Here is a 14,728-nt window from a genome sequence, read left to right as displayed (position 1 = left end):
GTTGATTCATGCGACGTCGAGCAACTCTAAGTGGGATCGAAGGGAGACAGAGGGTGTGTGGTGTCGGCGGAGGCATCCCTGGTGGGGTAGCGGGGTGGAGGTGGAGAACGCCGACTCAGGGTGGAGGTGAAAAATTATAATCAACCGCTCGAGGTAGAGTTTATTTACTCGTCCGCGAGGCCCCTATTATAAATTTTGCTCCTCCAAAGCTTTTGCACGATCGGCGATGTGCAATTAGGAGAAGTAAAACTGAAATTTTACTCTTCCAACCAATTATAGGGAATCGGCTAGACTCTAGAGATGGTCAAAGAAATTTTAATCGGTACCGCGCAAAATAAACTGCTTGATCTCGTACATCAAATCCGGTAAAACAACAACCGTTCGTGGTTCTCTTCGCATGCACTGGGTGGAGCATCTGGTGTCTGGTCTTGCTGCCAAGAATAGCCACATTACTTAGCCAGCTCCTGGTCCTCTGGCTTCAAGTTAGGCTCGTCTACCTCGTCAACCAGCAGCACTCTCCTCCCTTCGATCGCGTCTTCCGGATCAAGCAGAGCACGACAGATTTCTTTCGCTTTCGCCAGTTCTTCGTCGCCGCGGCCGGCAAGAGTTATCCGAGGAGCGATGAGCTACTACAACCCGCACGCCCCTGTCGGCGCTCCCCCGCCACAAGGTGAGACGTGCCTGCCAATCATCGTCATCTCAGTTTTCAAATCCTCGTCGGAATGTTTATTAAATCGCTCGTTTCAACTCTGTATCGTGAATGCCATGCTTTCATTCGAATTTGTTTTGTTTTCTTGCCACGCGGGCGAAATCTCGTTGACATTGCCTTGTTAATAAACAACCGTGACCGACAGTTCGAAAGAACCGGTTATGTTTTCATTTTCTGCAGCATCTGACTTTTTAGAATTCAGGATTGCGTTTTCGGAAGCATTTGACAATTTAAAACTGGGATTGCTCTCTTTGCGCTGACATGGACTTGTTCGTGATCGTGGATCAGGGTACCCGATGGACGCGTATGCCAAGACCGGCGTGGAGGAGAGCCAGCACCAGCAGCCGTACCCGCCGCCGCCGCAGAACCAGCCCTACCCGCCGTCGCCGCAGAACCAGCCGTACCCTCCGTCGCCGCAGAACCAGCCTTACCCTCCTCCGCCCAACCAGCAGTACCCGCCGTCGCCGCAGCAGCAGAACCGCGGGCAGTACGCGCCGCCGGGTCAGCAGTACCCTCCGCCGCCGCCGATGGCGTACCCGGCGCACGCGTACGCGCAGCCCTACGGCTACGCGCCGCCGCAGTACCCTCCTCCGTACGCGCAGCCTCCCCCGCCGCCGCCGCACCGGCACGAGGGCCCGTCGTTCGCCCAAGGATGGTACGTAACCTGCGACATCACCTCACCACGTCGATCTTTCCCGCGTTATCTATGTGGTCATGATTTGGAATCCATATCATGGAAAAAAATAGCGCGCTATTTCGGCGCTAATAGCACGCTATAGCGTTTTTAGACAGCTCACGCTACATCGTTTCGGCGCTATAGCGTGCTATAGCGCGCTATTAGCAAGCTATAGCACGCTAATAGCATATTTTTCGGCCGACGCTATTTTGTTATAGCGCGCTATTTTTTTCCTTGATCCATATTGACAACTTCAAAACTGCAACTAAAATTAAATTCAGATGGTGTATGATGTCAAGAAAACGGACAGATACCGAGAAAACGGGGTCACGTTGTGCTACATTCGAGACATTGACACGTCCGGAGCTGTCATATTACATGCAGAGCACTGCATGGGAGACGATGGACTAGGACGCCAACCCAGTAGACGCCATTAACTACGCCAACATTGTCCTCTGATCACCATACACATAACTAACATAACCTGCCAAACACTACTAGTAACACATTGCTTGCCAGCACAAACTATACTGCTGTTCTGATATCTGTTTCTTGCTTCGCTTTCAGTCTCGCGGCCTGTTGTTGCTGCTGCCTCATGGACGCATGCTTCTAGCATGGAGCGCAACACCGAACGAAAGAATCGAAGACCTCGTCTGAAGCATTTTGTCAGACATGAGTTTTAGTTCTGTAGACCCAAGAGCTTTATATTCATTACTCGGCATACACTCGTGTTGAGTGTAATTGTTCAGAAAAGCCGTGCAAAACTAGCTAATTTAGTTACTGCACTAGTTAGGAGAATATGTACTTGCTAGCTTTAGTAACATCTTCTAGTTACGGGTACAAATATTTGTATCCATAGATGGCAATAAATAAGGACAATTCGTTTGGCTTTTTTTTTTAATCAAACACTAGGACTTCATTTAAACACCGGCATCGACAGCCAACCCAAGTCTTACATACTTTATTGTCACATCTATCCTTTGCTAAGCTATGTGCTACCCCATTACAAGAGCGTTGCACATGAGTGATCGTGCGATGATCGAAACCTCGAAGAAGTGCCTTGAGCTCCACGATCGGCGGACCATAAACCGAACGGTCCATCTCCAGGTTGCCTAGTTTCGCCACAACATCCATGCAGTCCATCTCCGGGACTAGTTTCCTCGCCCCAATACCTTTTTTGCCTTTTGCTGGTTCATTTTTTTTCTAGTATATGAAAATTTTGAATAATTTTTGAATTCCAGCAAGTTTCAAATCTTATTTTTTTTTCAAAATTTGAACGATTTTTGAATCTGACCTTTTTGAAATTCCAAAGATTTTTGAATCCAAAATTTTTGAACAAATTTTCGAAATTTGGAAAAAATTCGAATCTAAATATTTTTCGAATTTAAATTATTTTTTAAACCTGAATATTTTGAAAAAAAGAATTTGAACATTTTATAAAAATTAGTAATTATCGAATCTAATAATTTATTAAATTGAATATTTTTAAACCTGAATATTATTCAAATTTCAACAATTTTTGAATAAGAATATTTTAAATAATTGTCAAATTTAAAGGAATTTCGAGTCTAAGCATTTTTCGAATCTGATAATTTTTCAAAAATGTAAACAGCATTTTAAAGAATAAAAGAAAGAAAATAAGAAAAGCCAGAAAAAAACCAAAAACCCGGATAGAAAAAACAAAACAAAAAAACCAAATAAAAAGGAAATAACAAAACAGGAAAATCAGAAGAAGAAAACCCAACACAGTAATGGGCTTGACCCAAACCGAAATACGGGGTGTGCGGGCGTGCGGCGCCTGATAGGCACCGACCAGTGCGGCCTATAGGATTTGCCGATGTATCCATTTCGGATGTCAGGTATCGCTAGGTAACATTCGCCCATACTGCGTGGCCTTCTCGGAAACTCCACAGACAGTCCACTAGTCATCTAGCAATCAGGCCCAACAAGCAACATGATTAAACAATGCCTTAGGAAGAAGGATCGTCGTCCCCTCAAAAAAAAAAAAGATCGTCATTTATCGTGTACTCCTGCCGCTTAGCTCCATAGAGGCGGATCGCATCACGCATATGTGCGTTGCTATCGCCACGACGCTGAACTCCGCGCGGCTCGACGTTGCTTCTGAGTTGGCCGCCGGTGACCTGCACTCATTTTGTCATCCATAGGTAAGTTGGCCGCTGCTCAGTTTTGCATATATATCGACTATATATGGCTGCTAATTCTTCCAACCAATCTTTTAGTTCTGGGTGACAAGATTAACTAGATCGACCATGATTGCTAAACCTTCAAAGAACGCTACAAATGCACAGGTAGTTGACTGAAATATCCATACGTACGTGGATGTGTACACTTGCAGATCTCAGTCTTTATATTAATTTTAAAAAAAACTTTTATATTAATTTTATGTTATTGCAGAATGCAGGAGCATCTAGAGCTGCAACTGAAACTGAACCGAATCGAAACAATGGGGTCAATCAGGATGCTAGCAGTGGTGGCACTTCTGCTAACATGTAAGGAAAAGCTGAAGCAAAGAGAGGTCTGAAGGTGAAAGAAGGAAAGAAGAAAACCTCAAAGTTTGGGGACAATAGACAATGAGATTATAGACGAAGAAAAGGTAGATGACATGGTTGTCAAGGTTGTAGTACTTCTCAACGTGGAACATATTTATTTTGGGCATACCAGTAAGAGTCTTTGTAGTATTAGAGCATCTCCAACAGGGCGCGCAAAAATCCGGCGCGGTAAAACTCCGATTCGGCGCGCTGTATACCGTTGGCGCGCGTGATACCGAATTTTCCCCCGCCGGATGCTCTGTGTTGCAGCGCGCGTTGGTGTGGGAAAAAAGCACATCCGGCAGAGGCTCTATTTTGCAGCGCGCGCGGCACAAACTGCTAAATTCGACCGTTTTTTTCAAAATTAACCAAACAAACTATGAAAATTTGATCGAAAATACGAATAAATTTTAAAAGTTCAACAATACAACGCGACGTATAGAACAAAAATACAAATAGGAACTACTCGTCCGACTCCCAGTCGAAGTCGGACGAGTGGCTGCTCGGAGTCGTCTCCGACACGGCGTCGTCGTCCACTCGAAGGAGGAGGAGGAGGAGGACGATGAGGAGGAGAGGACGATGGTGGACGGCCCTGCGCCGTTCTTCTTTTCCTCTTCCTTCCTCGCCGCCTTCTCGGCCCTCGCCGCCTTCCTCGCCGCGGACTCGGCGCGGCGCTTGTCGCGGCTGGCTTTCTTCTTTGCCTTCGCCGCCGCCTTCTCCTCCTCCTTCGCGTAGAAGGCCTCTGTGGCGGCGACGTCTTCGGGGAAGCGGCGTGCCCATTCGAGGCGCAGCGCCTCGTCGCGCTCGGCGATGAGGAGGAGCTGCTCCAACTCCCGCTGTCGGCGCTGCTGCTCGCGCGTGATCACCGGCGGCGGCGGCGTGATGACCCACAAGTATAGGGGATCGCAACAGTCTTCGAGGGAAGTAAAATCCAATTTATTGATTCGACACAAGGGGAGCCAAAGAATATTTGTAAGCCTTAACAGCGGAGTTGTCAATTCAGCTGCACCTGAAAACAGACTTGCTCGCAAGAGTTTATCAGTAGCAACAGTTTTATAGCAGTAGCAATAGTGAAATATAAGCAGCAGTGTAATAACGACAGCAGTAGTGATTATAGTAAACATCAGGATTAAAATACTGTAGGCATAGGGATGGATGAACGGGCGCTGCATGGATAAGATAACTCATGTAATAATCAAGACTAGGCATTTGCAGATAATAATAAAACAGTATCCAAGTACTAAACAACCATAGGCATGTGTTCCGTATATAGTCGTACGTGCTCGCAATGAGAAACTTGCACAACATCTTTTGTCCTACCAGCCGGTGGCAGCCGGGCCTCTAGGAAAACTACTGATAATTAAGGTACTCCTTTTAATAGAGTACCGGAGCAAAGCATTAACACTCCGTGAACACATGTGATCCTCATATCACAGCCTTCCCCTCCGGTTGTCCCAATTTCTGTCACTTTGGGGTCTCGGGTTCTGGACAGCAATATGTGTATACAACTTGCAGGTAAGATCATAAACAATGAATATCATCATGAATCAATAACATGTTCAGATCTGAAATCATGGCACTCGGGCCCTAGTGACAAGCATTAAGCATAACAAGTTGCAACAATATCATAAAAGTACCAACAACGGATACTAGGCACTATGCCCTAACAATCTTATGTCTATTACATGAACAATCTCATCCAATCCCTACCATCCCCTTCAGCCTACAGCGGGGGAATTACTCACACATGGATGGGGGAAGCATGGATGGTCGATGGAGAGGCGTCAGTGGCGATGATGGCGATGATCTCCTCCAATTCCCCGTCCCGGCAGGGTGCCAGAACGGAGTTTCTGGTCCCGAGACAGAGTTTCGCGATGGCGGCGGAGTTCTGGATGTCTTCTGGAAAAGTGGTCGAACCCCCTTGCGTTTTTAGGTCGAAAGCCTTAAGTAGTCCAGAGGGGAGCGTCGGGGGCTGGCCGAGGCGACGCCACCATAGGGCGGCGCGGCTCAGGGGCCCACCGCGCTGCCTGGTGGTGTGGGCGCCTCGTGGCCCCCCTCCGTCTCGTCTTCTGGCTCCGTCAATCTTCTGTGAAAATAGGCCCATTGCGATTATTTCCGGGGATTTTCCTGAAAGTTGAGTTTCTGCACAAAAATAAGACACCAGGGCAATTCTGCTGAAAACAACGTTAGTCCGTGTTAGTTGTATCCAAAATACACAAATTAGAGGCAAAACAATGGCAAAAGTGTTCGGGAAAATAGATACGTTTTGGACGTACCAACTCCCCCCAAGCTTAGCTTATTGCTTGTCCTCAAGCAATTCAGTTAACAACTGAGTGCGATAAAAGAACTTTCACGAACACATTTTCTCATATGATGTAAATATTCTCATGATATGGACGAGTACTTAGGCAATTCATAATAAGATACATGCAAATAAAGTCATCTAATAGTTATGTCAATCATGAAAAAGATACCAACAAACTAATAATAAGCATCATGAAACACTTCTATAAGCAGGATTGCAATGCTCATAAAAAGATATGATAAAGTGGTATCTCGCTTGCCCGTATTTGTACAGCAAAACATAAATGCCCAGGTACCTCTGAATTTCATGGAAAGACTAGAAGTAAAGAGTATCAAAGATAAAAGCATCAAAGTTATACCAAAGTTAACCATATTCTGGGACAAGCATATTATACTAAGAATGATAGTTATGCTCTCAAGAAGGTGCTCAAAGAAAGGATGGTGACTCAACATAAAAGTAAAAGATTGACCCTTCGCGGAGGGAAGCACGGATTAACATGTGCTAGAGCTTTTCATTTTTCTAAAGACAGAAATAAAATTATTTTGAGAGGTGTTTGTTGTTGTCAACGAATGGTAGTGGACACTCTAACTACCTCGTCAACCAGACTTTCAAGAGTGGCTCCCATGAAGGACGTTATCTCTACCAGCAAGGTAGATCATCCCTCTTCTCTTTTGTTTACACATGTATTTTAGTTTCATTATGGATGACACTCCCCCCAACCTTTGCTTACACAAGCCATGGCTAACCGAATCCTCGGGTGCCTTCCAACATTCTCATACCATGGAGGAGTGTCTATTTGCAAATTAAGTTGCTTACTGATAAATCAGGACAAAACATGTGAAGAGAATTATTAATGAAAGTTGTAATTAATTGGGACTGGGCACCCCGTTGCCAGCTCTTTTTGCAAAATTATTGGATAAGCGGATGTGCCACTAGTCCATTGGTGAACGTTTGTCAGGAGTAAATGACAAGGTTGAAAGATAAAACACCACATACTTCCTCATGAGCTATAAAACATTGACACAAATTGAGAAGTACTTTGAAGGTTTTAAAGGTAGCACATGAAAATTTACTTGGAATGGTTTGAAATGCCATGCATAGGTATTTATGGTGGACACTTTGGAATAACTTGGTTTTCAGGGGTTTGGAAGCACGAGCAGCATTCCCGCTCAGTACAAGTGAAGGCTAGCAATAGACTGGGAAGCGACAATCAAGAGAGCAATAACTGTCATAATCATGCTTGCGACAGAATAAAATTAACGGAGGCATAAAAGTGATACAAGAACTCTGAAGCAAAGTAAATCATCGAGGCTTAATTGACTTTTTGTTTAGTCATATGCATGCGTGAGCATGTGCCAAGTCAATTCAAACGAGTTATTCAGAGGAGGATACCACAATATCATACCTATATATGAATAAAACAATGCAAGCAAATATTCATGACGTGCTACTCATATTAATAAATTGGAGCTAAACATGAGAGATCATGAACTACTAGACTTTCATTAAATGACATATACCTCACATGAACCAACTAAGCATGTTCACATGGATGAGTATATGTACAAAAATGAAAACAAATAGAGTTCATACTAGCCTCTCACCACAGTCAAATTGTCGTAGATCGTCATTATTGCCTTTCACTTGTGCGGCTTGAATAATATGAAATGAAAACCAAGCTCCAACCACCGGAGACCCTGAACTCCCTAATAAACTTTACAAAACCGAAGAAGAACAACAAATATTTTTGGTGTTTTCGAATTGGATACAAGAGCGAAAGTAAAATCTTTTTAGATTTTCTCATAGCAAACAACGATAGTAGATAAAGCAAAATAGGAACAAGAAACCAAATAAACAAACGATAAAGAGAAAAAATAGAAATATTTTTGGTCTTTTTGTGTTTTGGAAAAGAAACAAAGCAAAAACAAGAGAATGAAAACTAAAAGAATCACAGAAAAGCAAAGTGGCAGAAATCTGCCAAAACTTGACTGCAGTACAGTAATAATTTTTTTCGAAAATCTTCTGCTGTTCAACTCGAAAAGTGCTCAACTAATGGAAGTTAGATAATAACCTGGGGAACATGCACAAAAATTTGCAGATCAAAATAACGTTCTGGCTACGCACAGGAATTTTTTCAGTATCAGTCCAGAATCTGTTTTTTAGACAGCACTTCCTCAAATATCATCTTCCTCATATTAGAGGCAATCATCGGCACACAATTGAAATAAAAAGTAAAAGTAAAGGTTACTACAGTACTAACAACCTTCAAAAACTAAAAATAAGAAACCTACTGAAATAAAAATAACTGAAAGAGAAACAACCAAAAGAAGTGAAACAAGTATATACAAATGACCGGCAATTGTAATATGCAACGAATGAGTGATGCCGGCATACCTCCCCCCAAGCTTAGGCTTTTGGCCTAAGTGGAGATCAACCCCACGGTGCCCATGAGGTGGCGCCTCCGTAATATGATGAAGGAGGATCCTGTCCTTGGTACGAACTGGAGGACGCACCAGGATATGTGACATTGTACCCATCAGAGGGCTCGGCGTCCTCGGAGTCGTGTTGCCGGTGAAATCCACGTATCCTCAGCTGCTCATCCACCTCCTCCTTGGAGCGCGACCACGGCCTCCTGCGAACACTGAACAAATCGGCCTGCGGCAAAGGGATTTCTCTCTCATCCCCGTCAATAAACAACATTCTATAGACAATCTTTTCTAAATTAGAGTTAGTTGTGACAAATTGGTGACTCTTCATAGCAGCAATATCAAGTTTAACAGGGGTTAATATCTCATCAGTAGGATCAATAGAAAGACCTAGATGTGCAACAATACGTGAAGCAACAATTCCTCCATAAATAGGTCCCTTATTAGATAAGCGACGGGCAATGAGAGCACCAAGATGATAAGGTGTACTTCCAGTCAGTGCAGCAACCAGAAAAGCAAGATGATAACTAGAAATGTTGCTAGTATTCTCCCTACCAAGAATGCTAGTAGCAAGATATTAAGCGAAATATCTAATGGCAGGGAGTTGAATGTTCCTTATCTTGCCACGCTGAATGGTACGGCTATCATTGTTGGTAACTTCTCGATAGAGTTCCGTCAAAGCTTTGGGGCGGTTCTCGATCTTCTTTGATGTACCTATAGGAGTAATGTCCAGTGCAGCACAAAAATCACACAATTTCATAGTAACAGGCCTATCATAAATCTTAAATTTAACTGATGGTGTGAAAGGTGTGTTGCTAAATTTGAAGCTTTCAACAAAGATTTTAGTTAGCCTATAAAATTGATCGCTCTCATCTTCCATATAGGTAGACAAGCCCACATTATTAATGAGAAACAAGAAGTCATCAAGTAGCCCTGCATTACGCAAAAAGTCAAAGCATGGAAATGATGAAGCATTAGGAATCCCGTTGTCCTCATCATCTTCAAAGCTAGGTGCAATGACATCCTCATCATAGGATCGCCTAACACGAGTAGCTTCCCTTGAAGGCCTTGTCACTCTTGGCATATCCCTCTCAAACACTTCTCCAAAGGTGTGGTTATTCATTTTCCTTTTCTGAATTTTTTTCAACAATCATTATAAAAGTTGATTTTGAGACATATAAATGAGGGAGACTACTATAGGAACTTGATAGAGTACTAAACATGCATCAAAACTAATTTTTACAACTTGAATCAAGCATGCAAACTCACTTAACATGTCACCTACAGCAGCAAATTACTCAAGATATACTCAACTATACAAAATTCTATTTGGATAATCGGAGGAGTCACATACCGGAGAGCAAATGCTCCAAATCTCAGCAGCAAAGATGGGCTGAGCAAGGAGATCGAAAAATCCTGAGCTCTCGGGCGAAAACGCGAGTGAGAACGAACTGGTACGAGTTTTTTCGGGAGAGAGAGTGGAATGAGTGGAAGGGATGACTGAGTGGGGCCAGGTGGGGCCCTCACCACAGGGTGGCGTGCCCCCCTCCTTGGCCGCGCCGGCACATGGGGTGCAGCCCTGGGGTGCCCCACTGGTCAGCCCCAGGCACTCCCAGGTTGCATTTTGAAAAATAGGACCAGTGATATAATTTTTGTAAATTTTTGAAAACTTCGAAAAACGCACATTTCTGGGTGTTAAAATTACTATTTCAGGGCAGAAAAAGATTTTCAAACTTCTAAACAACTAAAGCATCTTGCAAAACAAGTAGTACTACAGCAAGTAAAACAAGTGGAGAAAGAAAGAAATGTTGTTTAGCTCTTCTATGCATATAAAATGTACTTGTTAACAAGGTTGATCAAGTCTTGCCACCTGATACGTCTCCAACGTATCTATAATTTCTTATGTTTCATGCTAGTTTTATGACAATACCTACATGTTTTGTTCACACTTTATATCGTTTTGATGCATTTTCCGGAACTAACCTATTAACGAGATGCCGAAGTGCCAGTTCCTGTTTTGTGCTGTTTTTGGTTTCAGAAATCCTACAAAGGAAATATTCTCGGAATTGGACGAAATCAACGCCCAGTATCTTATTTTTCCCGGAAGCTTCCAGAGCACCGAAGAGGGGCCAGAGGGGAGCCAGGGGGGCCCCACCCCACAAAGCGGCGCGGCCAAGGGGGGGCGCGCCCCCTATGGTGTGGCTCCACCAGGACTCCTCTGAGGCTGCCCTTCCGCCTATATAAAGCCTCCGTCACGAAAACCCTAAAACAATAAGCCACGGGACGAGAAAAGTTACGCAGCCGCCGCCATCGCGAAGCCAAGTTCGGGGGACAGAAGTCTCTGTTCCGGCACGCCGCCGGGACGGGGAATTTCCCCCGGAAGGCATCTCCATCGACATCACCGCCATCTTCATCGCCGCTGCTGTCTCCCATGATGAGGAGGGAGTAGTTCTCCCTCGAGGCTAAGGGCTCTACCGGTAGCTATGTGGTTAATCTCTCTCTCATGTACCTCAATACAATGATCTCATGAACTGCCTTGCATGATTGAGATCCATATGATGAGCTTTGTATCACTATTAATCTATGTGCTACTCTAGTGATGTTATTAAAGTAGTCTATTCCTCCTTCATGATGTAAAGGTGATGGTGTGTGCATCATGTAGTTCTTGGCGTAGGTTATGATTGTAATCTCTTGTAGATTATGGAGTTAACTATTACTATGATAGTATTGATGTGATCTATTCCCCCTTTCATAGCTTAAAGGTGACAGTGTGTATGCTATGTTAGTACTCGGTCTAAATTGCAATGGTCTATTATGCTCTAGAGGTTACTTAAATATGAACACCGAATGTTGTGGCGCTTGTTAACTCCGGCTTGAGGGAGCTCTTGTAGCCCTACATAATGCATGGTGTTTGTTATCCAACAAAAGAGTGTATGTAGCACAAAGGAAGAGAAGTTATTTATTTATGTGATCATTGTTGAGAGTGTCCACTAGTGAAAGTAGGATCCCTAGGCCTTGTTTCCGAATAGAAAAGTTACACCACAGAGAATTGCCTCCCACGCCAGTAAGCTATTTTCTGGCACCGTTTCCAACAAGTTCTGCTACATGTTTACTTGCTGCCATATTTATTTCAGATTGTTATTACCGCTCATATACATCCATATTACTTGCATTTTACTATCTCTTCGCCGAACTAGTGCACCTATACATCTGACAAGTGTATTAGGTGTGTTGGGGACACAAGAGATTTCTTGTATCGTAATTGCAGGGTTGCTTGAGAGGGATATCTTTGACCTCTACCTCCCTGAGTTCGATAAACCTTGGGTGATTCACTTAAGGGAAACTTGCTGCTGTTCTACAAACCTCTGCTCTTAGAGGCCTGATGGCGTGTATTTCACACGTTCGTTGGGCAACCCCAAGAGGAAGGTATGATGCGCACAGCAGCAAGTTTTCCCTCAGAAAGAAACCAAGGTTTATCGAACCAGGAGGAGCCAAGAAGCACGTTGAAGGTTGATGGCGGCGGGATGTAGTGCGGCGCAACACCAGAGATTCCGGCGCCAACGTGGAACCTGCACAACACAACCAAAGTACTTTGCCCCAACGAAACAGTGAGGTTGTCAATCTCACCGGCTTGCTGTAACAAAGGATTAACCGTATTGTGTGGAAGATGATTGTTTGCAGAAAACAGTAGAACAAGATTGCAGTAGATTGTATTTCAGTAAAGAGAATTGGACCGGGGTCCACAGTTCACTAGAGGTGTCTCTCCCATAAGACGAACAGCATGTTGGGTGAACAAATTACAGTTAGGCAATTGACAAATAAAGAGAGCATGACCATGCACATACATATCATGATGAGTATAGTGAGATTTAATTGGGCATTACGACAAAGTACATAGACCGTCATCCAACTGCATCTATGCCTAAAAAGTCCACCTTCAAAGTTATCATCCGAACCCCTCCGTATTAAGTTGCTAACAACAGACAATTGCATTAAGTATTGCGCGTAATGTAACTAGTGACTACATCCTTGAACATAGCACTAATGTTTTATCCCTAGTGGCAACAGCACATCCATAACCTTAGTGGTTCTTGTCACTCCTCCATTCACGAGGCATGAACCCACTATCGAGCATAAATACTCCCTCTTGGAGTTACTAGCATCAACTTGGCCAGAGCATCTACTAATAACGGAGAGCATGCAAGATCATAAACAACACATAAGCATAGCTTTGATAATCAACATAACAAGTATTCTCTATTCATCGGATCCCAACAAACGCAACATATAGAATTACAGATAGATGATCTTGATCATGTTAGGCAGCTCACAAGATCCGACAATGATAGCACAATGGGGAGAAGACAACCATCTAGCTACTGCTATGGACCCATAGTCCAGGGGTAGACTACTCACACATCACACCGGAGGCGACCATGGCGGCGTAGAGTCCTCCGGGAGATGATTCCCCTCTCCGGCAGGGTGCCGGAGGCGATCTCCTGGATCCCCCGAGATGGGATCGGCGGCGGCGGCGTCTCCGGGAAGGTTTTCCGTATCGTGGTTCTCGGTGACCGGGGTTTTCGTCACGGAGACTTTTTATAGGCGAAAGGGCAGGTCAAGAGGCGGCACGGTGGACAAACACCACAGGGCCGCGCGAACAAGGAACGGGGCCGCGCCGCCTAGGGTGTGGCCCCTCCGTGGCCCCTCTTCGTCTCTCCTTCGGACTTCGGAAGCTTCGTGAGAAAATAGGCCCCTGGGCTTTGATTTCGTCCAATTCCGAGAATATTTCCTTACTAGGATTTCTGAAACCAAAAACAGCAGAAAACAGAATCGCACTTCGGCATCTTGTTAATAGGTTAGTTCCAGAAAATGCACGAATATGACATAAAGTGTGCATAAAACATGTAGATAACATCAATAATGTGGCATGGAACATAAGAAATTATCGATACGTCGGAGACGTATCAGCATCCCCAAGCTTAGTTCTGCTCGTCCCGAGCAGGTAAAACGATAACACCTATAATTTCTGGAGTGACATGCCATCATAATCTTGATCATACTATTTGTAAAGCATATGTAGTGAATGCAGCGATCAAAACAATGTATATGACATGAGTAAACAAGTGAATCATAAAGCAAAGACTTTTCATGAATAGCACTTCAAGACAAGCATCAATAAGTCTTGCATAAGAGTTAACTCATAAAGCAATAATTCAAAGTAAAGGTATTGAAGCAACACAAAAGAAGATTAAGTTTCAGCGGTTGCTTTCAACTTGTAACATGTATATCTCATGGATATTGTCAACATAGAGTAATATAATAAGTGCAATAAGCAAGTATGTAGGAATCAATGCATAGTTCACACAAGTGTTTGCTTCTTGAGGTGGAGAGAAATAGGTGAACTGACTCAACATTGAAAGTAAAAGAATGGTCCTCCATAGAGGAAAAGCATCGATTGCTATATTTGTGCTAGAGCTTTGATTTTGAAAACATGAAACAATTTTGTCAACGGTAGTAATAAAGCATATGTATCATGTAAATTATATCTTACAAGTTGCAAGCCTCATGCATAGTATACTAATAGTGCCCGCACCTTGTCCTAATTAGCTTGGACTACCGGATCATCACAATGCATTGTTTTTACCAAGTGTCACAAAGGGGTACCTCTATGCCGCCTGTACAAAGGTCTAAGGAGAAAGCTCGCATTGGATTTCTCGCTATTGATTATTCTTCAACTTAGACATCCATACCGGGACAACATAGACAACAGATAATGGACTCCTCTTTTATGCATAAGCATATAACAACAATTAATAATTTTCTCATTTGAGATTTGAGGATTGTTGTCCAAAACTGAAACTTCCACCATGGAACATGGCTTTAGTTAGCGGCCCAATGTTCTTCTCTAACATATGCATGCTTAACCCTATGGTGGTAGATCTCTCTTACTTCAGACAAGACGAACATGCATAGCAACTCACATGAAATTCAACAAAGAGTAGTTGATGGCGTCCCCAGTAAACATGGTTATCGCACAACAAGCAACTTAATAAGAGATAAAGT

At 43.6% G+C, this 14,728-nt stretch overlaps 1 protein-coding gene across 1 annotated transcript; it reads left to right on the top strand.

Annotated features, from left to right (window-relative positions):
• Positions 1-502: 502 nt before the first annotated feature.
• Positions 503-2,276, top strand: LOC127321300 (uncharacterized). Its single transcript, XM_051350325.2, has 3 exons — positions 503-670; positions 998-1,364; positions 1,953-2,276. The coding sequence occupies exons 1-3, from the start codon at positions 622-624 to the stop codon at positions 1,996-1,998; spliced, it is 462 nt and encodes a 153-aa protein (XP_051206285.1). The 5' UTR covers positions 503-621; the 3' UTR covers positions 1,999-2,276.
• The last annotated feature ends 12,452 nt before the right edge of the window (positions 2,277-14,728 follow it).

This window comes from Lolium perenne, chromosome 4 (genome assembly GCF_019359855.2).
Source record: "Lolium perenne isolate Kyuss_39 chromosome 4, Kyuss_2.0, whole genome shotgun sequence".
In the NCBI taxonomy this organism is placed as follows: Eukaryota; Viridiplantae; Streptophyta; class Magnoliopsida; order Poales; family Poaceae; genus Lolium; species Lolium perenne.
The sequence above is the reverse complement of the archived record's forward strand: the minus strand, read 5'-3'. Positions and strand labels throughout refer to the sequence as shown.

Bases quoted from the DNA above. Each gene is read 5' to 3' on its own strand.
- LOC127321300 (XM_051350325.2), top strand. From the start codon at position 622: ATGAGCTACTACAACCCGCACGCCCCTGTCGGCGCTCCCCCGCCACAA. The intron at 671-997 runs GTGAGACGTGCC...ATCGTGGATCAG, and splicing joins CGGCGCTCCCCCGCCACAAG to GGTACCCGATGGACGCGTAT. The intron at 1,365-1,952 runs GTACGTAACCTG...CTTCGCTTTCAG, and splicing joins CCGTCGTTCGCCCAAGGATG to TCTCGCGGCCTGTTGTTGCT.